The 27,769-nt window shown below is 38.0% G+C and overlaps 2 protein-coding genes across 11 annotated transcripts in view; both read right to left on the bottom strand.

Moving 5' to 3' along the window:
* LOC129777808 (homeotic protein female sterile-like) overlaps positions 1 to 9,940 on the bottom strand; it is a 46,566-nt gene extending 36,626 nt beyond the window's left edge. For 2 of the 10 annotated variants that reach the window (XM_055784298.1, XM_055784308.1), the window contains exon 1: positions 1,172 to 2,043. In XM_055784298.1, the coding sequence (XP_055640273.1) occupies positions 1,172 to 1,282 (111 nt within the window). In that variant the 5' untranslated portion in view covers positions 1,283 to 2,043. The other 8 variants (XM_055784301.1, XM_055784304.1, XM_055784303.1 and 5 more) reach the window with 8 other exon arrangements.
* A 9,896-nt stretch (positions 9,941 to 19,836) lies between these two features.
* LOC129778113 (ribosomal RNA small subunit methyltransferase NEP1) lies at positions 19,837 to 20,855 on the bottom strand. Its single transcript, XM_055784802.1, has 3 exons — positions 20,564 to 20,855; positions 20,256 to 20,499; positions 19,837 to 20,196 (listed from the first exon to the last, which is right to left on the bottom strand). Exons 1-3 carry the CDS (start codon positions 20,705 to 20,707, stop codon positions 19,871 to 19,873), a joined length of 714 nt encoding a protein of 237 aa, XP_055640777.1. The 5' UTR covers positions 20,708 to 20,855; the 3' UTR covers positions 19,837 to 19,870.
* Positions 20,856 to 27,769: the final 6,914 nt, after the last annotated feature.

The raw sequence follows: 27,769 nt of genomic DNA, 5'->3' as shown, positions 1-27,769 counted from the left end.
TGATTTTTTTTCTCTGAGTGAACCATTATGAAACATAATCTTCCATGGAAGCAGGAATCTGAGAAAATCGTACCACCAGTAATCAACTGATTTCGAGAGCACATAAGCGCCCAGTCGCCATCAGTTTAATAATCACTATAAAGGTACCCAAAAAAATAATATATTTTAATTAATAACCAAAATGTCACTCAACTTTAATTCCAACACCCGGGAAAAAATAAAAAAAACACGTTATTTTTCAACCTTACAGAGTGGAGTTCCCTTTTAAATGTGTTGAAGATATAGCAAAGGAAAAGTAATATTTCTTAACTGTATACCTGATTTGTTCCTCTATTTCTTCGAATTTCCTCTATTTGTTCGAACTTTAGCAAATATCCATACCAATAGCGCCTTGTGAGGTCGTATTCTATCGTAATGATCGGAATTGATTTTCCTTGAATGATACAGTAATGGTAATTTTTTATTCTTTCATAGAACCACGGTATTGCTTTGTGACATTTTTATTCGCCAATAACATGAATCAAAACAAAGAATTCTTTTGAAAAGCAAAGATTCCTACAAATTTCACATATTCGCTTTAGTGAAAAGATATTCATTGTTTGTGCTTGAAATTGTCGGCTTCATTCATCACACTTAGAATGATCCAATTTAGGTCAAGTATGCACCAATTTGTACGAAGTCTCATCTATATCTCAAGATAGATATCTTTATAACTGAAGACACGCGTCCAGAAGCTCATTTGAATACTTATAAGTCTAGTCTCAATTGAGCAAATCTCGATTCATTATTTATATTTAGGGGTTTCATTTTCCTTTTCAGAGTTCCTAATGTCAACTTTGTTTTGTTTTGGTAGTAAACGATTACACATGTTATGCTTACTGCTAGAAATCAACATATAATTTCGTGCGTTATTGATCCATCTAATCCTATAATGCATAAATTGTTACAAAGAAAAATAAGCAAGATTAAAGCTAATTCAGCAAGTCTATCTATTCAGATGAAAGAATGCAATCTCTTATCTAATTTTTTTTTGCAACATCAATTTTAACCTGAAGTTAACGTTTGTTTACAATACTATGTCCGACTTTTTTTCTTTTGCAAATTTCTTATCAGCAGATTCCTAAAAAACTAAGTCATATGAAAACATATCGTGTAGTTCATTGACACTTACAGGCACCACGCTCGGAGTGGTTGATGCTGATCCTTGTTGCATAGTGACTGGACTAAGCCTGAAACCAAATTCTTCATTGGCACACTCATCGTAATAATTTTCATTCCACATCTTCACTACTGACGCGCTCTTATTGTCATTAACGTATCAACAGAGCAGCTACCGTGCATCACGAAGTTTGGGATAATAGAGGACATTTACACTTGCGCTAGAATACTGGCAGCAGGAACTGAGAACAGAATATACCGTAATATTTGCACAAATCGAACAATACAGCAGAGCGTATTGATTTTTCATTCCATATCCGCCAAGCCTGTTCACAGCACATTATTAGGTTACCATTGCATCCTTACTGCTATCATCACCACGGCGAATCAAGGTAAGTTAGCCATTTTTGTCACAGATCTCACAGACTAGGCGCTGTGCCTCCAGCTTAGCTCCTGCATTTGCGGCTATATACAACATTTTACTTTCGTATTTTCTACACACATTTTTCCTGTTTTGCAAGTTGTCTAGCCTATTGGACACCCCACACATCGACACTCAATACGCTGAAGGTAAAAACTACTGCACCGAACGATACACAGGGTCGCGATATCACAGGAGAAAATGAGGAACCAAATCTTGCTTCTTGCGAGATCAACGTACACTCAAGGTCAGGATCTTATAATATTAGCGAGAGATTGGGTCTTTCGGTGTTATTTTTCCAATCTTCACTCTCGAATTCACTTTCATCACAACCTAAACTTGATGATTTCTACAATTTGTCGCAGCGATACACATTTTTTCATTACAAAATTCATCTTTTTTTCTTCAATGTCTGCACTGTTACGATGTAGCGTCTTTTGCTCGCATTCAACTACCTAAAGTATTCGAAAAAATACACAACTAACACCGCCTTGATGCTACTCATTTCATTCACACCACGAAACGGATTGTATGCCGTGTAGTATTATGAAGTGAAAGAGCATAACAACAGAAATGTAGTCTGGTCAGTGGTGTTTGTGAAACATTCATTCCGAAGTTCACAGTGCATACCCCGTTTACGTCATCTAAGCACAGGGGAAACACTTTTTTGTATGTATGTATGTGCTGTGCGTTTAACGATTAGCTCTCGACACCATACATAATGAGATGAAAGGAGACAATCGATAAAGGGTAGGCAAGCAAACTGTGAAAAGAGCTAAATCTTTCGGTGTATGGACAAACTCGCCCCGTAGCCGGTGTGATGTAGTGAAGGAAATGAAAACGCGCGTCGAAGTTCTATAAAAATGTGCGAAAAGTTGCCACTCGTAATCACAGACACGCACACACGGTCGTTCGTTAGTTCATTACTTCTGTTCGATAGTTCTCCTAGCAGTCTAGAGGCCACACCAAGCTGCAACTCCTTGAGATGCAACCAGGCTCGGCTCGTTTGTGGGTGATTATTTGATTATTTGGAGGGAGCGGTGTAAAGAAAAGTTCGGCCCGAACTGGACATGCAAAAGAATACTCGGAATTTCAAGTCGTACCAACGAGGACAGGTAAGTATTTGTGTGTGTGGAATGGCACCATGATCCTCCCTGTTGATGAAAGTAGCAAGTTCCTACTTTTGAACACCCGCATGTTTCATTCAACAAAAACGTTAAAAAGCGCGCGTTAAAATTTGAACAGGTAAATATGGAGTTGTGGTCATGATACTGTCGAAACTTGTACTCAATCTGCTATACCTTTCAGAGCCCTTGGTAATGAGCAGTATGTTTACATTTGCCATCTCACCTTCAAAAACATTCATGAAGTCACAAAAAGAATTTGTTTACACAACAATGTTGTGTTATTGAACTGGAGCAGAGAAATTTTATGTTGAGCAAATCAAGGTTTTCCATTTCATCACTTGCGGGAATCGTCCTTTATGCGCATGATTTATTTTTCTCGTGTCTCATCTTTCTTTATCCCAAACAACGAAGATGCAGGTTGGAATCAGTAGAGCCTAAAGGCAGAGAGCTACATACCGACATAGGTCTCGCGATGACGTGCGCAGTCAGCTAAGTATCATCACAATTTATTCCGTATAATTCTGCAATAGAGAAAAAAATAACGTTAAAATTTAGATAGTTGGTTGGACATTCATTCGCGTCTGTGTTAAAATTCATTCAATCATAACTGTCATTTCTTTTTTTTTTTTTTTGGTTCGTTCCAGAATACATTAACAACTACAAAAGAGCGTTATCAGCGGTTCACTTACACCCAACAATCGACAAGCAAATCAAAATGACAAAAAAAAACTAAAAACTAAATTGTGAAAAATAATAAATTATGCACGTAAGCATTATTGCAAATACCCGTTATCGATGGCTGTCAAACTGAAATTTCATGTTTCCCATTTCACAATATGGATTGTTTAACCCTTTGTTTGTCTGCGGTCGTTTGTCTGTTCTCAGCTACCACAGATAGGAATTATAGCGCGACTTGATTATATACAGTTTTTGATTTCTTTTCACTGTATATAATCCAATCATGTATATAATCGAGTCAAAAATATGTTTCTATTTGTTTTTTTTTGCATTATTTTTCGTTTTTTGAAAATAAAAGAGGAATTTGATTTTTGATTCATCCCCTTAACGTCAGTAAACTCTTTTCTCACATAAAAAAAATTATCCAGATTATCTCATCATGTTTGATGAAAAAAATCCTCCTACGCATATGTTCGAATTACAACAATGACAGAGTTATAAGATTTTTTGGTTCGGACACTATTGCCTCAAACTGGCTCTACATTAAAAAGTATGCTACGGAAGACGATTCATTTGAAAGATGAGAAAATTTAGTACAGGATATAGTAGTGGAACAACTAAATTAGTGGATTTTAATATCATTTTGGAAGTGAAAAACTTAAAAGTTTATAATTTTTAATGTGTTTAATATGTTATAATTTTATCCTAAAAATTTATTTTAAACTACATTGTTTCTATGAATTAAATTTTAGCTTTTTAACCGCTCTACAATTTGTTCTTTGAAACCGAACTTGTATCTTTCTTAATTTGGCTGCAATATCGATATAAACAAGTCCTGGTGAAAATTCAAGCAAAATCTTCAAAAATCACGATTTTTACCCCACTGTAATAGCCACTTAAACTTAACCCTAACGTTGAAAGGTTACATTTCCTCTTGAAATAAGTCATTTGAAAATTATATATAATCGAATCACATATAATCGAGTCCGACCTATATAGAGAACACTGAATACGGTTACATGGTAACCGTTTGTACTTTTTCGAAATGAATTATAATGTCTAGTGGACTGGTTAATACGTAGATTCTATGAATATTAGATAACGGTACTCTGTATAAGAAAAAGGTTATAAGCGTGGAAAGATAAGAGATCTCTTTCTAGGGAAATTAATTCCTACCACAAAAGTTTAATGACTGTGCAACGTGAAATATATGTTAATTTTTTCGAAGACTGCTAACTTAATGGATTTATGCTATGCAAAAGATCGTATTTACGCGAACAATTCATAAACTATCGAGAAAACCAACATTTGGAAAGCAAACGGATTATGATTCGAGCAAGCGGTCGGTCACATGACAAACGCATCTCTAGGATTAGAGGAAATGCACCCAAGAATCTGAATCTTTGTATTCTACCTCTGTCATAACGGAACCGTTGACAGATGTAGATGTAGATGTAGTGTGTAGAGAAGGAACCTTTTATAACTTCGAAAAGAAAGAACAATAGTATGTGAATAAATGCAATAAACTGATTCAGCATTCCGGGAAAAACATTGAATTATGAAACTGCAATGACAGCGGCAGCTTGGAAATGACAGCGTCTTTGAAGCATTCCACAATGAAATAAATGTATTCTACACGTGGTGTAAAAAAAGCCTCTTACAACTTAATACAAAAAATGTAATTCAATAACATTCAGCAGAAAACAACAAACAACAAATAGCAAAAACTAGGAAACCCTGCCTATCTCTAGAGAAATTTCTCCGTAGTGCTAAAGCAAAATCGACTATGGCTATGGAAATGCTTAATGAAATGGGATAGAGTTGACCACTCTATCTACAAGAGCTGTTCTAAAAGTATCACGATTTTTGTTGACGTGTTCGGACTTCCGGCACCCTTTGCGTCGTTTACATCTTTTTGACCCTCCGAGAACATTTTTTTGAACTCCGATAAATGTTTTTTGCTCCAAGATAGGTTCACCAGATGTCACAACCAACATTCGGAATGTGTTCGCGCACTTAATTTTGTTTTTGTACAGGAAAAACACACGTTTTTGCAATATGAACCATTTTCGCAATGTACTAATTTTTCCATCGTTACATTCAAAAACTTTGCACTTCGATGTTTATTTTGAAAGTAACTTTTAAAATTATGACATCATAATCCTCTTTTATTGTCGATGCCTGTTCAACGAATATTCGTTCGATAAATCGAATACTGAAAGACAATTATTCAGATGGATCGATAATTGCAAAATGCCCGAACGGTTAATCCATAATCGATGAAACGGAAAATTTAGGCATTTCAACTTGCAATGAGAAACATCGGATTTTATTGTGCTATTACTAACACAACAATGAAAGCCTCATGTCAACTGTTTCGCTGAACGTTCCAACTTGAACATTGCTCTTACACCAAAAGCCGATAGTGCGCAGTTTATTATATGTATTGATACGATTCACAAGATTGAATCTCTGTTACTGTCTGTCTGTAAAAATGCTGAGAAACAGTAATCAAAATAAAAGAAAAGTGATTAACTGTAAATTGACAATTAAAGATTCACAGTGGGAGTGTGCTATCAAAGATAGAACATCCGCTAGGAGTCATCTTTATGTATAGGATGTAATGAAAAGGAATCCGGAAATTAGAATGCAGCATTGTTTTGTTCGATATCTTGTTGACATCTTAAAAGTACTTTCATTATGCCTCTCTCATGGGTTAGTAATTACAAGGACCTCCAAACTAAGCTAAGCAAACTAAGAACTCGATTTTATGCAATTTTGGACTATATAGTTTGAAAAATAATTTTTTTGTTACATTTGAAATATGACTTGTTTCAAGAAAAAACATAATCACTGAACGTTATGGTGAAATTTAAGTGGCTACTATATGTAGAGCGGGTAAAAATCGTGATTTTTGAAGATTTTGCTTGAATTTGAATAGTTGTGAATAGTGAATTAACAAATTTAACAACGCGATAGCAACCGAGCCATGTGTTGCTATTTTCAACAAATGTCAAACATCTGTTGTGGGTTTCATTCAAGAGTTCGTTTTTTTGTGATTTTGCTCTGAAGTATTATTTCTGAAGTGTATAATATTACATTTATCTACCAACAAATGAACGCGACGAAAAGAGAATCAACTGACACTTGTCATTTCTTCTAGTTATAGCAATCGTATTTAGCAACCTGCGGTGCGAAAAAGAAGTGATACTATAGTTACCGCGATAGCAACGACGGGTGCGCTAATCGTGCGAATTAATAAATTGGCAACGGCTGAAACTCGAGACTAGAAGCCTTGAATAGTAACGCATTGGTGCGGATGCCTTTAGTGTAGTCAGTTTAAGGCAACAGAGTCCGAAACAAAAAAAAAGTTCTATTTCTCTGTCATTGTTGAAATTTGAACATATACGTAGAAGGATTTCTTCCATTAAAAATGATCATCTGTCACCCCTGAGAGATTCTTTAAAAAAATATTTTTTTCATGCGAGAAAGGTGTTTTCTGACTTTAAGGGGATGAATCAAAAATTGAATTCTTCTTTTATTTTCAATAAACGAAAAATATATGCATAAAAACAATTGAAAAAAGAAGAATAAATTGAGACTACTTTTCGATACACTCCTTATAACATCATCGCTAATTTTAGAACTGTCGCGTCATTTAAGTGCAGGAAACAGATATTTGGGCTGCTCAATCCGCTCAATCCGATACGAAGAACTAATTGATGTGGAAGATATATTCAGTCAGGGATGTTCGTGGCGCCCTGATTGAAAAAAAATACTAATGAAATGAGGCAAAACCTCCTAAAACGGTTCAAAAACGGCTAGTAGGACACCTATCAGATTTCATTTCCCAAATAATTGAACATCCGGTAGACCTTAACTCACTGTATTATTCACGTGCTGTGTTTCTTACATTCTCATCGAAAATTGCAATCGTTGAAGAATTCTATCGAGAGGGCAGCCGATTTCCAATTGCAACCACCTTTGCAGCGATTGTCGATTGGCCCAAGCGGGACCATTTCGAATAATTTTACTTTTGTATCTTCAATAAAAATTTCATCTATTAATCACATTTTGTACTCGAATTATGAATTTTCCAACGACTGACAGAACTAGTGGTTATACCAGGTAGATACACTACCATAAAAGTAAGAAGAAATTCAACAATTGTATTTAAAAAAATGCGCTAAATACGATATAATTTTGAAATAAAATGTTTTGTTTAAAGCCTCAGTTTGTGTTGTAGAGTTTGATGTTTTATGCTTTCATAGCATAGCAGGTACACAAAAATACAATTTAACAATGTTCTAATGATCCATTCCATTAGAAATTACACAGAAATCCATAAAATGTAATTAATGGAAAAGCAGGTGTATAAATTTATTTTCCAGAGTCTAAAAGTGCTCATCGGATAATTCTGCCGTAGCAGTGGAACGAAAATCCGACTGCTTCGAGAGAAATTTTATTTTTTTGTTTTACGATATTCTCACTAAATAGGCCACATACAACTATCAGTAATGACATTTTTGAATGAATCAAAATTACATTTCAATAAATCACCATCACTTCTATTCACCTGCATTTATTTAATTTTTCATAACTTTGCACCTAAAACACAAGTTTGAATTATTCCGTGAATATCATGTATTGAACATATCCCAAGATATGCTATGCTATTCTAGATAAGAACAGGTTCACGCATAATCAGTTAGCTAAATCTCGTGGACATTGCAGTGTGCATGTTTACTGTTGACATTATTTCCTTTCAACTCTTCAATGCGATCCGTACCGAATGTTTATTTCTGGTCCATTCTACCACACTGGCGATGACGACATAATAGATACTAGCAACACTTCACAGCGAACGCGGTGCCCGACAGTCATCGGCGAACAATGCGTAACCTACACACTCATTCATCCCGTAACTCGGATATGAAGTTGAAAACACACGCACACACACAGCATCAACCGAATAAGAAGGTACACCGAATCCTGAAAGTAGGAAGAAATTTCGCTTTTTGTGTCAAACCGAAACGCTGCGCCATCCCACAGATTTGTTTTTGTTAAATTTGACAGCTTCAGTACGGGGTAACTTCTCAATTTTGTTAATTTCGCATGAAAACGGACCGTGCTATGCATTTTCGGGTAATTCAGTGTGCCGAAAATCGATTTTTTTTTATTTTCCATCCTCTCAAATATGGCGGGCGGCATTTGCGAATGATACACGGTCATAGTGGATTGAAATAGTGTTTTTCGCCTAAAATACTGAACGAGTAGGGCAATCTCGAGCTGAGCAGCAAGTTGGAAACATTAACAACACAATAGTGGCTAATTACCTGTGTTTTCAGTGAGATATCCCGCATCAAAATCGCGAAGAAAAACACGACCTCAGCACAATACACAAGCCACTAGTGAAAAACACAGGCGCTTCACTTGACCCTTACGGTTACGGTGCGGCGCTTATACACACGCACCCATACAGACGTACGTCAACGAACACGTACTTCCCATAAGCGGTTTTAGGCGCAGTCGATGAGTCGATTTTCTGTAATTTGAAGGCAGTGCTACCGCCAGTCCGTCAAATGTAGGTCCTATGTGTATGTGCGATTCGGTTGCTTTTCACTCTCGCTTCGTTTATGTGTGCGAAGTTGCAGCAACTTTGCGCTCCGCTTGAGTGAAAAAAAATCAGTCGTTTTATTTTCAATTTTTTCACCTTTTCGTCCACTTTTTTGCATGTAACTTCATAACACATGTATTTTATGCGTACTTAACTACGGCCACTACCAATCTATTTCAGAAAATTCCATCTGCTACAGCACGATTTTCCGCATAAATGTACGAAACCAAATGCCAGGAAACTTTTCTTCTTGGCTGACACTCTATTGGTGTTCGTAACATTAACTTTATACACACGAGTGTATATGTCAATAGTACTGAGACTGCAAATTTAAATGATGAGAAATAAAATGGCGGCACACGGTTCTTTTTCCATTTTCTTCACCAGCCGAATGAATCGGTCTGTGACAAGCACTTGGAACACGAACGGCTACGACAAAATTTTCTCTATTCACAATGTGGAAATATTCCAACAATTGTATAAACCACACTTTTTTCGATCTGCAGGGGAAATTAACAAAATACGAGTAAACCGCTTGAGATGCTTTCAACATAACTGTTTTATTTCATTTTTTTTCTTCATACAAATACAAATTGCACCATCTTCCGTAACATATTATTCATTTTTCTAAGCATCACTCATCCGACAGTGATCATTTTCGTTAATCCGTTTGCTGTGAGGAATAATTTTGAATAGAGCACATCGTTTCATACTTGATCCTATTGGAAAAACACACTGACAATTTTTCAGCATGTTAATCACTCAAGAATAAGACGAACCGAAACACCGAGTAATTCAACGAAATGAAGGAGCAGAGTCCTCAATATAATACACACGTACGCATGTTTCACACTGTCGCAAAAGTCGTAATCACACACAAGAGAAAAAAACAACAGGAAAAGTGAATAACCACCCTTTCACACGCGATAACGATTCGACTCGAATGCAATTTCACACATACTAAAACAAAATCTTGCTGAAAAAGTCATTCGAAAACATAGCGTTATTTCGCCCCGCTTAATAAGAAAATACTTCCGGCTTACGGCGAAAAAGGCAGCGAGAAAATTTGTGGTATTGAGAAATTTTCAAGAACCACGTCAAATCAAATCACAGATAATAATAAGGCAGGGGAAAAAATAAATCGATTTATGTTGAGCCAAAGATACACACCATTGTAGGGTACCTTTTTGATTTGTATCATTTTATTTATTTACACCGAATAAGTGTTGTATCATGTTAACAATTGAAAGATGGAGGGTGGCGAATGTTGTTCTCAATGTCCATGTGAACATACCTAATACCAAAAAGCATCGAGATGGAAAATGAAAGGTGGGAAGGTTTTTTAAATCTGTGACGTCACAGATTTTGTTTATGTATGTTACTTTTCTTATAATAGTCCACTGCATAGGAAAAGTGTTATTATTAAAAGTAAAAAGAAGTAAATGAAATGAATGAACTAGTTTTTCTTCCTAAATCAATGCTAGCATTTCCGAAAACATGGCAACTGTGTAATGTGCTAATTATAGATATGATAAACATGTGACATGTACACGATTGAAATTCGGCTCTGTTACAGCCAAAATGCTAATGAGCCTGAAATAAAACAAAAAGGGATAAAAAAAATGCTAGTGTTCAAAATCATAAGGGCCCGACATTTTAACAGAAACTGAAATTTCAGTATTTTTGAGGTGTTCTAAACTTAATTTCAATTCATTTTTATCTTCTCGTAACGTCGACCAAAAACGTAAACGAACAAAGTCAGAGTCACACAATCTTTTTTTCCTTTGACGAATAAACATTTGACTGTGCAAGGGAAAAAAGATTGCAAGTTTTTTTCATGTAAAATGAACTTGAAAAATAAATTGTATTGACTCCGTATGACTTAGATTGAGACGAAAAGTTTTCCGCTTGCGTCTTAGTTTTGGACGACTGAAGTTTTCAGCACCCTAATTGTGAAAAAAGTAATTACAATTGCTGACAAAAGCAAACTTCCATGAAGTTGCTCTAGAATCCAAACATAGTAGACATTAGAATACTATTTCTGAAATCAAAGAAAAATTAAACATTTTAGTTCGTGATATGATATGATATGTTCCCGAATCATATGGAAATCTGTAATTAGCTTCTGTATATCCTCTTCCAACGTTATTCGTTGACACATTCAATTTTGTACCATTTGAGTTACTGACTGGTATGCCTGGTATGTGAACTTACTATCTTCCTGGCTACTAACACAATCAAAGTTCAACACAACCAAAACCCGTGAATCTTCCCACCTTCTATTCTTCATCTCGAACAAGCATAACAATAATATATACATGAATTCAAGGTTCCTGGAATCATCCGCATGTGGCGCAGCAGCCAGAACTCCAGATGTTTTTGCAGCCGGAATGAACTAAATTGAATTATGAATTAAAAATTATGAAAGGTTTCAAAGGCCATTACGAAAAAAAAATAGGGGCAGTCTACGTACCACGTGGACAAAAAAGCACGATTTTACACTTACTCTTCCCCTCCGTGAACAAGTGTGGGCAAACACTACAACCTTCTCTCTGTTAACCACATGGACATTCTTCCATTTATTCATTAACCCTTTATAAGGCCGTGGCAACTATATTGCCACCCACACCAACATATTTTGTTCAACCAAAGACTTGTAAAGGTATCTGGTAATACTCCAATTGCTAAAAATGTACGATGTTAATTTGGGATTCATTTTTAAGTTTACGAGCGCCGGCAGAATATCCTGTTTAAACTCGTTGAAAATGCAACAAGTTGATAAGTTTTCTGTTTATGATCTACTGTATAATATCATGCAATTTTTTCAATAAAATGAATGGTGTATTTGACGAAACATAAAATTTTTTCTATGTATATGAAAAATATTTTTTTACTGTACTAGAAATATTGAAATAGCGTCGAGCAGTGTTTCTGAAGTTAATACCATGGACAGACATACAACTGTACTAGCGCTGTACGTGTACAGCGTTGTACAGGTACCACGATAGCATGACACACATACTTTAGTTGTACATTGTACCGCATGTCAGACTGACAATCAGAAGTTTGAATTTATTGCATTGTATTTTCACCAACATTTCAATGAAAAAGGTTTTTATTTAGCGTCTAAACTATCGAACACAACAAATATGTTTCCATCTGAGTTATTAACTCAAGAGAAAGTCATTGAAAAGAATGTATACCAAATGTTTTGATTCGTTTTGTTCATGCTACCCACCACTAACCGTATATGGCGCTGCGCACAGTACAACTGTAGCCATGTACAGCGGTAAAATAGGTCGGTACAGGTACAGTGATTGTACCGAGTTGCTTGCATGGTTCTAGCGCTGTACATGGTGACAGACATACAATTTTCGAAGTACAACGCAAGTACAGCTGTATGTCTGTCATAAGTATAACGGACTGTGGCAACAATATTGCCACCAATTTTTTAAATTGTTTTAATAGTTTATTTTTCATCAAAGATAAATATGTGTTCTTCCTCATGTAAGGATTATGTTCTCCGAAGTTTGAGTTGATTCCTTGCCTAGTTTCTACGTCCTTATAAAGAATTTAAAATTAAAGATTGTATTTCGCTTATAATCCATTTCAGAATTGTTTTATTTTATTTTGGGCCCTATTATAGAAATTCAGTCGATAAGAATTTTGCTCGTGAGCTCTGTTTTACTATTATAGATACCGATTGCATCGACCGAGAGAAGGTTTTCAAGTGTCACAGTTTTTCGAACTGTTTGGTTTGCTTGTTGCATATCTTAAGAGAATTATTTTGTTTTCGTTTGCGTCCCGGATATTTTCCTTCAGGATACATTTAACAAACGCCTAAATACAGTAGAACCCCGATTATCCGCGAAATAGTCTGGCTAGCTCACCGCGAATAACGAAAATCGCGGATAACGCTATAAAGGACTAAAATGAGTTCCGAACACGAAAAAAGATATTTCAACATGAAAACTATGTTCTATCAATACAGAAATCATTAACCTATCCATCTACCAGGTCGTGTACACCAGTGATCAGATAATGTGGAAGCCATGACCAATAAAAAAGTATCATTCACTGACAAATTAAGGGAAGGCCCATAGATTTACTATGCAGCTTGCTGTCGCGGATAATCGGAGTTCCACTGTATATGCAATTACATCACATGAAATTCGAGCTCGGTAAGTAATTATCTCAATTTACAAAATACGAAATTTTGCTCGGTGTGATAGCGATTGTATCGACTTCTCGATTCGATTTACATGATAAGGCCCATTGTTAATATCTTATTATTATGTTATTATTAAAAACAAAAGACAAATTCGTGTAAATTTATTGTAAGCGAATTGTAAATAATGTTAAGATACAGAGTCATCTTTTTTCGAGGTAACACAATATTGCTCTGCTGCAACACACTGCTCTCGCGGTTGGTTTCAATTTTATTATGACCATTGTCCCGTGCATTTTAATTGGCTTGATTTCCCTTCACTTTTACATACCATAAAGCAACTCTACGCCAAATCCCGAATGCAAAATAAATAAACTATCAGAATTAAAAAAAAGTCCAAAACTAGTTTTTTGTAGTTTTCATTATTTTTTCCAAAAAATCATAAGGAGTTTTAGGCCATCTACACACTAGGCAACCTGAGTTGGAAAGCAACATAACGAATATGTCAAAAAAGTTGAGAGCATGTGTAATCAAATGGGAGCATACACACTAGGCAACTGGCAACTTAGGTCGGACCAACTTTTTCGATTCAACCTAGCATGTCGAGTCGGGGGCGATTTGTGGCAACCTTTTCGTTCAATTGCTGTTGACATTTCGATTTCTGCGTTCGTTGTGTTTCAATCATGGATGCCAGGTGATTTGTTCAGATGTTTTCACATGGTACGAAAAAATGTATTCAAATGTCTTCACAATCATATTGAAGGAAACTAAAATGCATTACTTAATTTTTAACAATGCTTGATAGGTTCTTCAAGATTTCTAATTATTATTATATAGGTTGAAAGTTTATTTCAAGAAAAGTGAACAAATATAAAGATGGCGCCAGATATATTTGTTACCACCCCATCAATATGGGTATCAAATGGAAAGGCTTGACTAGTAGAACACAGTTATTTATGAAAAATGCAAATCCAAAATGGCAGCCGCTACAAAATGGCGGATTACATATTTTCTCAGAACCCCATCAATATGAATATCAAATGAAAGGGCTTGACTAGTAGAACACAGTCATTTATGAAAAATGCAAAATAAACAATTATTTTTTAATGGTTTCATTCAGCTTGCCTTGTTTGTCTGTGTGTTTGAGTGTTTGTAGGGTTGTCAAACATTAATAGAAAATTGACCCCGTTCCTGTTGACTGATTGATCTGAAATTTGGAACATACCTTTAATTCTACTGTCATTATAAAACTGCGTATTTTATTATATTGAAAAATTCAATTTGGCCGCTAAAAAATGGCTGAATGGATTGACTTGGAGAATACGCTACATTATGAAGTGGAGGCTGTCGTAACCAAGATTTTCGCCGAATTAAAACACGTCTACTCACACCAACAATAATCCAGAGAATGAAAGTTTGTTACAATCAACCACAATATTTGAGCAAAATCAAGCTCTCGATTTACCGAACACCCAGTTCTCCATATACTGTCATATGCACAGTAGATTGGAGAATGTGTTCGGGTTTTCCGGTATTCTCAATTCTTTATGTGTAACGCTTTCTCATTGCACTTTCTTTTTCTCTTATTATTGAGCTTTCATATTTTCAAGTGTAGATTTCGTCAATTCATCAAAGCTACAAACCAGATGAATCGCTAGTTATTTTCCGTTCTAGTAGTTATATCGTCCGATGAATTCTAATAATATTCGGTATTCCTAGTCCTATCTCCCACAGAGGCGCTCTGGCGTAGTGGTAACATCCATACCTCTCACGCAGAGATCAAGAGTTCAATTCTTACACTATAATAGAGAAAAAAACTACATTATGAATAACTTGTTTGTCTGTGTGTTTGTATCGAGGGTAAGCTTGCACGTAATCCATTTCCTTCCAGTGAGTCGCGAGCCGAAAGGCTACTGGATTTAGTCCACTCGGACCTGGTTGGACCTATCGAAGTTCCTTCTCTCGGTGGCAGTTACGTGATGACGTTCATCGACGATGCGAGCCGGAAGGTTTTTCTCTATTTCCTGGAACAGAAGAAAGAAGCATTTGGAGCTTATGAAAGTTTCAAGGCCACGAGTGAGCGCCAATCCGGAAGGAAACTCAAGGTTCTGAGAACGGATAACGGGACCGAATACGTTAATGCATCCTTCAGAAGCAGCATGGTGAAAGATGGAGTGCGCCACGAGAAAACTTGTCCGTACACCCCTGAGCAAAATGGTGTAGCGGAAAGAATGAACCGGACACTCGTCGAGAAGGCCAGAAGCATGCTGAGTGACTCGCGCCTGCCGAAGGAATTTTGGGCCGAGGCGGTTTCGACAGCAGCGTACCTCGTTAATAGAAGCCCGACGAGGTCCATCGAAACAACACCAGTAGAAGCTTGGACCGGTAAGAAACCCGATTTGCGACACTTGATGGTTTTCGGATCGCTTGCGCTTGTCCACGTTCCGAAGGAAAGAAGGAAGAAGTTCGACGTGAAATCCCAAAAAGCAGTTTTCGTGGGATATGCTGACGGTACCAAGTGGTATCGATTGTACGATCCGGTCAAGCGTGACATCCGGATCAGCCGCGACGTCGTCATTGTTCAAGAGGGAGAACCGCAACAATTGGTCGAGATAAGCGAGAGTCAGCAGCAGATACAGTTCACGGAGCTGTATTCAATTGACGAGTCGAACGTCCGTGTGGAACCGGATGTCGACGATGATGATTTCGATGATGAAGCTGAAGAAACTGCAACATCCGACAGCGATTCAAGTGATCCCGAGTTCCTTGACGCCGATAATAAACCTGCGCTCCCGTCGCAACTTGGTAGACCAGCTGTTGAGCAGCAAGGGTTTAGGCGAAGCGACCGGGAGCGCCGAATTCCAGGCAAGTATTCCGATTACGTTACCTATAGTTCGTTTTCTGGCGAAGTTGTTTCCCCCCAGCCCACACCGGTGTGCTCCAAGACATGGATCGATGACCCTCAAACCTACGAAAAGACGCTGAATGGACCGGGTCGCGAGAATTGGATCGCGGCCATGCGTGAGGAAATCGCCGCTCTGGAGGAAAACGAAACGTGGGAGCTAACCAGCCTTCCAAGCGATAGGAAGACAATCCGAAACAAATGGGTCTTCAAGACGAAAGCGGGGACCAACTGGTGACATCGAACGATACAAGGCACGGCTGGTTGTTAAAGGGTGCTCACAGCGGCCAGGCATCGATTACGACGAGGTGTATTCCCCCGTAGTACGGTATTCCACCATTCGTTATCTGCTGGCGTTGGCGGTGAAGCATGACCTCGATGTGGAGCAGATGGATGCGGTCACTGCGTTCCTTCAAGGCAAGCTATCGGACGAGGTCATCTACATGGAGGCGCCGAAAGGATTGGCTGGTACCTCGAAGCAAGTCTGTCGGTTACGGAAGGCACTCTATGGGCTGAAACAGTCAAGCCGTCTGTGGAACAACCAGCTGGATCACGCGCTGAAGGAGTTCGGACTGAACCAATCAAAGGTTGATCCGTGCCTGTATTTCCGGATCAGCGGTGAGAAAATGATTTTCGTCACTATTTACGTGGACGATTTCATGATCTTTACCAATGATGCCAAGCTGAAGCAAATGTTGAAATCGTTCCTTCACAGCCGCTTCAGAATGAAGGATCTTGGTGAAGCTTCTTTCTGCCTGGGACTGAGGATCACGCGTGACAAGAAGAACGGCAAACTGTGGGTAGATCAGGAGCACTACATAGACAGTATTTTGCCACGGTTCAACATGGTGAATTGTAACCCAGTTTCGACACCAGCAGAGGCGAGCGTCAAACTGGGCAAGTCCATGTCTCCGGCGACACAGGAGAAGATGCGCGGGTGTCTCACCTATCTGGCGCAGGCAACGCGGCCGGACATCAGTTTCGCAGTAAACCAAGTCAGCCAATTCAACGCGAATCCCGGACGTAGCCACTGGAACGCTGTCAAGCGTATCATGAGGTTCTTGCGAGGCACGCGTTCGAACCGTCTAACGTATTCGAAGCAGAATAGCACAGGCTTGGTTGGTTTCAAAGATGCCGATTGGGGAGGAGAACCGGACTCCAGAAAATCCACCACCGGATACGTCTTCACGTTCATGGGAGGAGCTGTGTCGTGGAACGTCAAACGTCAACCAACAGTCGCATTGTCCTCGTGCGAAGCGGAATATATCGCGCTTTCCCGCACAGTCCAGGAAGCACTTTGGTGGCACCAGTTCCAGTTGCAGATTTTCGGCATGCATCAGATTCCCATCCGATGTGACAACTAATCAGCCATCTGTATCGCTCAGAACCAAGGGTACAATCCACGAACAAAGCATCTAGACATCAGGTATCATTTCGTCCGAGATGTCCTGGATCAAGGAGTAGTGGAGCTGGGATATGTGAACACGAAGCAGCAGCCCACTGAAGGGTTCACAAAGGCCCTGACAATCCGGAAGCTGGAAGAAAATAAAAGGTTAATTGGATTCGTTGTTTAAGGAGGAGTGTTGTGATCGCAGTAGACATTGCCTAAAATGTAACCAACGAAATGTACTTCTGTTATATATAACGTAGTAACGTAGTTTGTTGATTTGAATAAAATTTTCATTAGTCTTCTAACACCCAACCTGAACGGTCTAGTTTTAATTTTTATCCGCAAAAATCAACTGATAGGGAATATTTCTACGCATCTATTGCAATTAATAAAATGTTATTTTCCATCAGATAAACAATTGAATAACTGTAAAATATTAAGCATTATCTTAACGCCCTAACTGCCTCGTTTTGATTGGCCCGATTTACGGTTTCCCCAACACAGCCATCAAAACCAAGCAGCCTTAGGGAAATTTGCATTGTAGATACATGGAAGTAGGGGGACTTTTGTTCCCACCGTAATGTGTTCCCTAACAGAGATTTGAATACTAAGTTGCCTGAGGGAAATCAACATTGCAAATTGGAGGTATTTTTGTTCCGACTAAATTGTGTTTCCCTAACACATACTTCTAATCCATGGAGTGTGGGGAAATAGGCATAGCAAATACATGTAAATCGGGGGCATTTTTGTTCTGATTGAAATGCGTTTCCTTAACACAGACTTTAAATCCATAAAGCGTGGATAAGTAAGTAGCAGCTAGTAGTTATCACATCCGTTAATTCATTAATCTAGATGAGATGAGACTAAAATAAAATCGCGTGGTATATGATGAAACAATTAACTGTGGATAATGGAATTACAACGTTTATTTCTTACCTAATTTTAATCGGAATATTTTCATGATGTACTGTATTCTATTAGTCAAATCATTTCATCTGTTACCGATATTGAGGGGATTGCAAAAAATACATAGTCGACCATTTAGTGGCGGTGACCTTTTTGAATTTATGTTGTTCATTATGTTCTGTGTTCTCCAAGTCAAGCCATTCAGTCAATTTTTAGTGACAGCCAAATTGGATTTTTCAAGATCATGGAATATGCAGTTTTATAATGACAGTAGAATTATAAGTGTCTTCCAAATTTCAGATCAATCAGTCAACAGGAAAGGGGTCAATTTTCGATTAATGTGGGACAACCCTACAAACATTCAAACATACATACAAACCTGTGCTAACCCCTTCACGTATAACATCGAACCATACTCGTAGCGATTAGACTGTGCCAAAACGTACAACATCGAACCTCACTCGTCGTCTATCGATGTAGAATGGATACATGCTTCAGGCGTGTGTTGATGCGGGACTGATACGATCGTGAGTAAGATAAACACACTCAGCAGAGTATCGAAACAACTCATTGTGCACTGCACTGAAATTAAATCGTACGGCAAGAGGTTAAACTAGACACATTCAATTCTCGTAACGCCATCTGTTGGAAGCTAGCGAATACTTATCCAAGAACACAACTTTTAGATGTTATTCGTAGCAATGGCAAAGTTGGAATGAAACTAGAGATGTGCCATCCGCTCATGAGCTGTTCCGAAGAATCGACTCTTTGAAGTGAGTTGACGCGGAACAGCTCGCAAAAAAAAATCAAACAGCTCTTCAGCTCACTTTGATGATGATGAAGGAGAGAAAAGAGCTGTAGAATTGAAGAGAGTGTGTGAGCTGTAAGATTCAAATGAATTGACCGTCTCTCGCTCTTCGTGTTAAGACATCAGTTTAGTTTCATTTGTCCCTCGTCTTTTCAACTGTTATATTCGCGTTGACGGCATTGAGCTTTGTTTACCAGTTTAGGGGGCGCCAAAAATAATAAATGGCTCTCAGGCAGAATGAACACGTTTTTAAAATTCAAATTATTAATGAAAATTAACTTCTGTGTATCAAATGAGTACTTTGTTTGCAGGCGGTGCAAAAATCTCATAAGATTTTTTTTTTTTGAAGAAAACTTTCTATTGTAATGTAAAGCCTCAGTAAAAATGTCGGAAATGTTGTACTCGCCGAGTCTGTTGTAAATAATAGTCTGGAATACGTGTTTCAAGTAATTAATAATATGGTGTGAAAAATTTCATTTGAATTTTAACATTTTCAAACTGGCTTCGTGGCTATCGAGTTTGGGACCCAAATTGAAAGTCGGCACTGACAACTGAGCTGAAGAGCTGTTCATAAAGAACAGCTCATTTAGATGAGCTGATATGATCAGAGCTGTTCATCATGATGAGCTGATTTGCACACCTCTAAATGAAACAGAAATAATTTATCGTTGCAACATAACATTATTTATTCGATGTTAAATTATTCCCCATGACTCCTCAAAAGCCGAACATAGTTTGCTACAAGCAAGTGCTGCTGATAGCGGATAGTTACTGATAGAAAAAGCGCCTTCGGTATAATCTACGTTTAGACTACCATGGGCAAATGCCCCAACGACCAGCGCCAGAGGTTCGTCTTTTTTGGGTACCAGTTCACGTGGGTGTTCTACCTTGGAAGCACTAAAGGACATGGCGTATTTGCGGCATCCTACTGGGAGATGGTTACTGATCGGGTTTTTGATGACACGCATGAGCTTCTTTGTAGAATCATTGGCTTTGATACTGAACTTGTGAAGCAATTGTACTGGAAAGGAAAGAAAGTATGAACATAATTTCCGTTGTGCGTCAGATTTCCCTACATACCCATCAATCCTGCAAATCGTTTAAACGTTCGGGGAATCCTGGTTTGCGGGTTTATCTCAATTAAAACATTTTTGTGTGTTTTAACATACACTTGAAGCAACCCTGCTCGATTTAGTGGCGAATCCATGAGCATTAGCAATGATTGGTGTGTGATATCTGGCCGACAGCTTCCCGGCTCTCGATGGTGCTTTTTCAATATATTGAGGTGATCATCACAATTCAGCAATTCAAAGACTGAGCCAACCTGTAATAAATTGTTTAGAATATTGTATTTTTACATAAATTACGATCGTTTTTGTTCTATTCACCTTAACAGTTTCGAGCTGAGCTCCTTCCAAAATTACAATCAATTTCCGTTCATTCGATCGAATATGCGAGGAATTCATGTGTTTAGCCGGTAGGTCGTATGTTTCCTCATTTTGCTCTGTGTCATTTAGTTTCCTCTTACCCATATTTTAACAGAATCGGGTCGTATACAAACCTCGTATAATAAATTGAAGAAATAACGATAATTCACTCAGCTTAGATCATTCAGCACAAAATATTACGTTGTTTTCGTAACAGTTGGTCTTTGTCAATAACAACGCACATGTGGATTCTTTGACAGTTTACTTATTTACCCCTTCGTTGATCCAAACTAAGTTTTTATATTGTAGGTTTCTCAAACACAAGATCAGTGAATGCTGGGAATTGATAGAAAAAAGTTTGTGTCAATAAAAATGTCAATCTTCTTACAAACTCTTCGCTGGTGTGGATGCGAATTTTCGTTCTGAGTTTGGAGACTAAAATGCGATAATGAAAGGAATTGAATCCTCTTTAAGGAATTGAATCCTTTCACTCATTTAATTTTCCGTCTACGACCAGTGCCTTACCACGAAACGCTGAACTGTCGCCATCCCAAATTTCGAACAAATTGTTTCGCCAAAAAAAATCCATCGGTTTTTTAATTATTTATTTTCACGGCTTTCGATTGAGTATCATTTGTTTTTTGCTGATTTTTTAACGTAACCTTTTAGTTTTTTATATTATAGTGGCTTTCTATACTTTTAGCTGGTTCGTCACTTTAACTTCCATTTTTTGGAAGAATGTCGGGAGTGAGAATTTAACTCATAACCTTGAACGTGAGAGGTACGGATGTTACCACTACGTCAGATCCCCTCCACCTTTCAGTCGCAGGGACGAATGACCTTTGACCCTTAGAAACAAGAACCATCCACATTTCAGTTTCATACATTTAATACGATTTTCCAATTTTTAATGGATATTTTCATCCTTGTTGAGAAGGTGTTATATGTTCCAGGTTTTAATTTTTTTTCCTGATATTTATGAAAATGGCTATGTCAGATATTTCCCAAAGGCTCTATCAAGATTTTTACATCGTAAGAAATCTCACTTAACTTCACGTTTCGATAATTTAATAAAACATTTTTAAAATCATTTCTGGTGTTGTCACCTCTTTTGTTCTTCTAGCCTGATCATCACCCAAAACTCTTGTGCGATGAATTAATCCAACGACTCAAAACCAAAGTAACTACGATGGCAGCCTAAGGTGGGTGGATTTTCACCGCTTATTTCCACGCGAAATATTGTTCAACTTATTTAGATGAGTTCGCTCGGTTGGTTTTCCAGGGTTAATGTCCTCCGCCGCCGTCGTATTGGAACCCATTGTCGTATTAAATCGAGTGGTTAAGAGTGAGCATTGTTATTTTGAATGATAATCGCCGGGGAGCCACTCTATAGAGCTAACCACGAATATTACGGGAAGGGAAGGATTGTTAGCCTTCCCTTCCCTTGGTAACTGTGGTGACGGGCCCGGTGCCATTATTGATAATTTATGGTTCGAATTCTCGAAACTTCAGTATGTTCTTTGTACAGTTTCGCTTATTCAGATCAATCTCGGTGTACCGGTGTGGTGTACCGTTTACCCAAGCTTAGGCTCAGGTCTATGTCTGTTGTATATGTACTTGAAAGCTTTCACAAGCATTGTATGTATCGTGTTTAGTTGAATCAGCACTTCTTTTCACAGATTGTTTGAATTATCTCTTCATTTCCGCTTCTTTGTACATCCTGAACACATTTGAACATCCAAACGAACATACTTAATTTTCGTTTGAATGTTTCGATTTCTTTGTTGCAAGCAAAAGAGCGGAGTGAATGGAGGAAGAAGGCATCGCATTATTGTTGCGTGGACAGAATTATTCTAGAATAACACACATAGGTGGTCAGTCAAGGGTCTTGAGATTTGAATTCATAGTCGTTCACTTCGTGCAGCCATTCGGCTATTGTGTAGATTGAATAAAAAAGGATTACACCTTTATGATTACACCTAGTATGTTGTGAAGATTAAGGGTATTTAGATCTGTAAACCGATCATCCTGATCAGCTTTGTCTTTTTCGAAATAATGAAATGAAAGCGATTTTTTATTTGTTCCTTTCACTTGAACCAGAATAATTTTTGATTGATTCAATTCAACCTATCGGGATTAAGTAAAATCGGTATATCCTCTGCACATAGTGAAAAACCGATTCTTCTGTTTCGTTCATTTTTGCCTTTCACCTCACCGTTCCCATGTATTTCCGTTTGTTCGTTTCGAATACAACGACGAAACACTCATATGAATATGAACTGATGGAATAAAAAAAGATTTCATTTCATTCTGAAAATGACAATTGAAAACTTCGATTCAGTTTAAAGAATGAAACGAATAAACGTGAAGAGAAAGTAGCGTGCACAAAGGAGAAAAGATGTTTCTTCATCTGGACGTGAGAAGAGAGCAGCCAACATGAAAGGCCATGATTTTGAGTTGATTGAACGAGTAAAGTGCGCTACACATACACCGTCCCGTCATCGTGAAGTAAATTTAAAGGAATGAAATGTCAAATATTCTCCTATGGAAACGAACATACACACATACACCATACCGGCAACTTTGACGTCGGCAAAATAAGTCCTAGAGAATAGTTGACGGGACGGTGACGGTGACGGTGACCCTGTATGTGTAGCGCACTTAAAGCTTATTTCGTTAATGGATGATATTAGAAACGCTGGAGCACTGTAGTCTATATGTAAAATGTGCTGCGTTATCCACGATTTTCGATGCATTTGAATGCCGTATGCCTTGAAAATTCATCTACCTATTTCTAGCTATTCTCATCTAAGAAAAATTCCAGCACTTGAAAATTGTCCAATTTCAATCGCTTATTGCTCAGTCATTTCATGATGGATTGATGAAATTTTTGCGTCAATCGATTTCGGCACTCCATAACAATTTTTTATATTGAAGAATATAATATATGTCATGAAACTAACTATAGAAAAATTGAAAAATCTCAACCCCTATCCTAACGGAAATACCCACTTCTGATTAGTCGAAATTGACGACACATGCGGCGGTTTCCTAACAGAGACATCAAAACCAAGCTGCCTGGGGGAAATAAGTATTACAAATACATGAAAATAGGGGAAACTTTTGTTCCTACCGAAATGTGTTCACTAACAGAGACATCAAAACCAAGGTGCCCGGAGGAAATCTGCATTGTAATTATATGCAAGTCGGGGGTATTTTTATATTGCAAGTAAGGTGACTGATACGATTAATTCTAGCAAATAAAATTTAAATTTGGAGCTTTAATGATGCTTGCTTCGTGAAATTTCATATCAATGACCGATCGTGTATTTTGAAAAATTTAGCACAAGTGTAAGTGTAAAATTGTATATGATAGCAGTTGTATTAAAAATGTCTTGATATATGGAACGATTTATTTCAATTTTCATAAATTAAAACCAAGGTGTGTTCCCACTCGAGAACGGGTCGTTTAGTTCAAGCTGTCTGTTTTGTTGTGTTCATTTTCACCCAAGGAAAGTTTATACGGCGATAAATTTGAAAAAGTGAAGAAATATTAGAAAAAGTGATTTCCCATAGTGCTGTTAGTCCAATTAAAATCCGCATTGGATTGGATAAATACTCAGAAAGTAAAAATTATAAAAGAAAATTACCTTTTTCAAATATATTTTCTCTATATTAAAGTAACATTTTTATACTGATGAAAAAAGTCAATAATTGTGTTCGGTATTGGTAATTATTTTATATTACATTGTTGAGTTTTTTTTCTTTATTTCATCCATACATAACGAAGGAGGCATCTCGTCTAGGATCACAGAGAACGGTTTTCATCATATCTCGTTCCACTTCGGCGCCCTTTTATCTAATACGCACCATCTAACGACTATTTATCATCCTTCTGTCATCATCACTCGGTAAACACTGGTGGAGTGAACAAACAATATCCAACAACCAAACAAACCGGCTCTTTTCAGGGCCACCAAATCATTATCAAGGAGTTTAACGATGTAAGTCTTCAAACATATCCAAAATCAACAGAAAGCCTAACGGAATCCTACGTCAACTATGCGGTCGTGTCTCGGACACAACCCTCCTGTGACTTTTTTTGACGTAGGACTACGTCTAACCGGAAGATATAGGGTGTGAAATGAAAATCTAGGCACTGAACAAGTAGGAAAAAATGCAAGATTTGGAACGCTTATAACTCGAGCATTTCTCAATAGATCGCAAAGGTTTTTGCATCAATTGATAGGAAATATATCTACGCGTCTATCATAACGAATAACATTTCATTTTTCTTGAGATAAATAATTGAATAATTGTGAAATATCAAGCATTGTTCAAATGCACTACGTGCCCATTTTTGATTGGTCCATTTTGTGCTCCTCAAATCGTACCGACCAAAACGGGCAACCAGAGCAGCAGCGAAATACAATGAAGCACGATTGGAAAGGAAAAAGAAAAAAAAAGAGGGGTGAGTAATGTCGGGGACATAACCGGAGTGACGTAGGACTATACAAAGGGGACAGCTTTTACTAAATATATATTTCAAATATATTGTTTTATTTTCTTCTCCTTCGTGAATACCTACCTATCTACCTGAAAAATGGATTAGTTTACTGTTTACTCTTTATGAACATGTTGGGGGTTCTGAAAAGAACTCTTGGTGTTGTGTTTTTGCGTTTTTTTTACAAACTTGATTCTTGATTTTTTTCTGAAGGCTTTGTACTTATTAAATGTTCAAAGCCGGGCATCTTTCGGCGTATGCACATATCGTACAATCAAAATGATGGCTGTGATAGGGAATGCATAGGTGGTCATCAGCTCATTCACTATCATATATTTCACTATTGAGCATATTATCGTCCCTTAAACTGTAGTTTCGGAGACGAATGAATTGTAAGATTTGTAGACTCCGCAAACAAAATAATTAAAAATGAAACAGAACTGAGGTTTTGGAGACGAACTCTACGATCTGTCGAGAAATAAACGAGCTATAAGCGTTCTGAAAAACCAACAGTAAATACAGGGACGGATGACCTTCGGATTAAAGTCCTTTAAAATAAGAACAGAGCAGCAGGAAATACATAGCTCATCATGGTGCTCCTTAGTTATTTTTTCTATACAATGCAGATGTAACGTCAGTCAATCAATCATCAATCAGTTATCAACCGAAGAAAGCAGTTCTTGCTACCGAGAAAATTCGTTAATGCGATCCTGCATACAACGTGTTGTAATTTGAAGCCACTTTTAATTCGGAAACCATGTATGGGTTTGTGAAAACTGAATGATCAATTTAAAAGACCCCAATAAATTCAAGAACAAGCATAAACAAAATAAATCGGTTTATATTATATGTCATATTATGTCACTTTAGAATGCATTGTGAAATGTATTGTGAAAAACTTTTAATAACTCTTCTTTGAAAGGTTTAATGGCCCTGAAAAAGGCCGTGTTTTACGGTGGCTGGTTTTGCCACCAAAGCAGTCTGTATAAACAAACTTTTTCCTTCTACCTGCTGCCGTTTTGCGATTGCGTTTGCCACTCGCTGAAACTAGTTGTTGCCACCGAACCGAATGTGCTCTGTTCTGTAGGCGGGTTTTCTTATTGTCGTGAGCAGCTTTGAAAGCCAACTCGAGCACTCCGGCGGGCGAAATTCTATAACCGCTATTAGGTATACTGGTGCTCCGGCACCAATCCGTTGATGCGATGTGATGTGAAACGATGCCATACAATCGAACTGATTTACGGTTTGAAAGAGAATGATATATTTTTCTGCGGGTCCGCGCGTTTTGTACTTTGGCGGTACACGCTCACAGGATAGAGATAAATCAGCAGACTCAGCCAAAAGGGCGAGTCCAACGAGACGAACGAATGAGCGTTAAAAGGCAGCGATGGCAAAAAAATACATTCATTACGATTTGTTCGCTCGTTGGATTCACATGCAGTTGTTTCTAACAAACACAAAGGTACCGAAGACTAGTGGAATAATGGAAAAGCCGCCAAAAAGTTCGGCACGGCGCAGAAGAATATCTCGGAAACCGACAAGATGGAGGAGAAGGAATCATATGCTATCTACATCATAAGGTGCTGCATCCGGATCATCCCGACACCGGTTTCTCATCGAAGGCGATGAGCGTCATGAGCTTCGTCAATGCATCTTTGAGCGTATCGTAGCGGAAGCCCCGCGTCTGACCCACTACAATAAGTGGACAACCATTACGGCGAGGGAAATTCAGATCGCAATCAGTCTGTTGCTGCCCGGTGAACTTGCATGCGGTTTCCGAAGGTACCAAAGCGGTGAAGAAGTATACCAGCTCCAAATAAAGAGCGTTTTCCGACTGCTGATTCGAAAGCAAACACTAAAAAGGGTCCTTTTCAGGACCACAAAATCATCTTTAATCTAAAGAGTTTATTGTTTTGTTATCACTCGATATACCCATCTTGTTCGGCTAAACCTTCCTGTTTAGCGATTGCGTTTGCCACTCGCCACAGGATTCACAGTTGGAAAATTTCTTCCCATCCAGCTTGGGACATGTTGTACTGTAAATTACATTTAATGCGATATGCCGAAGCACCACTCAGTGTCGCATTGGAGGCGATTTTAACCTGTAATTAAACATTTGCGATGACAGTGGTACAGCTTTCACAGTTGGAAAATTTTATCTCATCCAGCTTGGGACATGTTGGGTCATAACTTGGACCCCGAACTCCATGTTTACAAAAATGTCCAACTAAATATGTCGCATTACAGGTCCGTCCAATTAGCTAAATGTCGAACTAAATGTAAATTAATGTACTTTCAATCTGGAAGCAATTTAAGAATTGAATAATCGAGAAAGTCTCCAACCATCAATACGCTCAGTACAACTGCCAAATTCTCAAACTCATCATATTCTGGCAAACAAATTGTGAAAAAATCAATTTGTGTTTTATTATTATTTTGGATAACATTTTAGAACTGTATTTCAAACTGTATTTTAAACATTGGTCACAGTCTCACACATGCGTAATTCTCGAGCCAGCCAGTCAGCTTAAAAATCCCCGCTCCTCTGCCGTAACGATCATTCTTTGTGTGGACACCGACTGGACAACATCGTTGCTGGACGAGCTGGACGGCGAGGGATCGAGTGCCTTTCTCAAGGCAAGAGGGTGGAGGTGGTAGCTGGA

The sequence above is a fragment of the Toxorhynchites rutilus genome, chromosome 3 (genome assembly GCF_029784135.1).
Source record: "Toxorhynchites rutilus septentrionalis strain SRP chromosome 3, ASM2978413v1, whole genome shotgun sequence".
Classification (NCBI taxonomy): Eukaryota; Metazoa; Arthropoda; class Insecta; order Diptera; family Culicidae; genus Toxorhynchites; species Toxorhynchites rutilus.
This window is presented reverse-complemented; position numbering and strand designations above follow the sequence as displayed.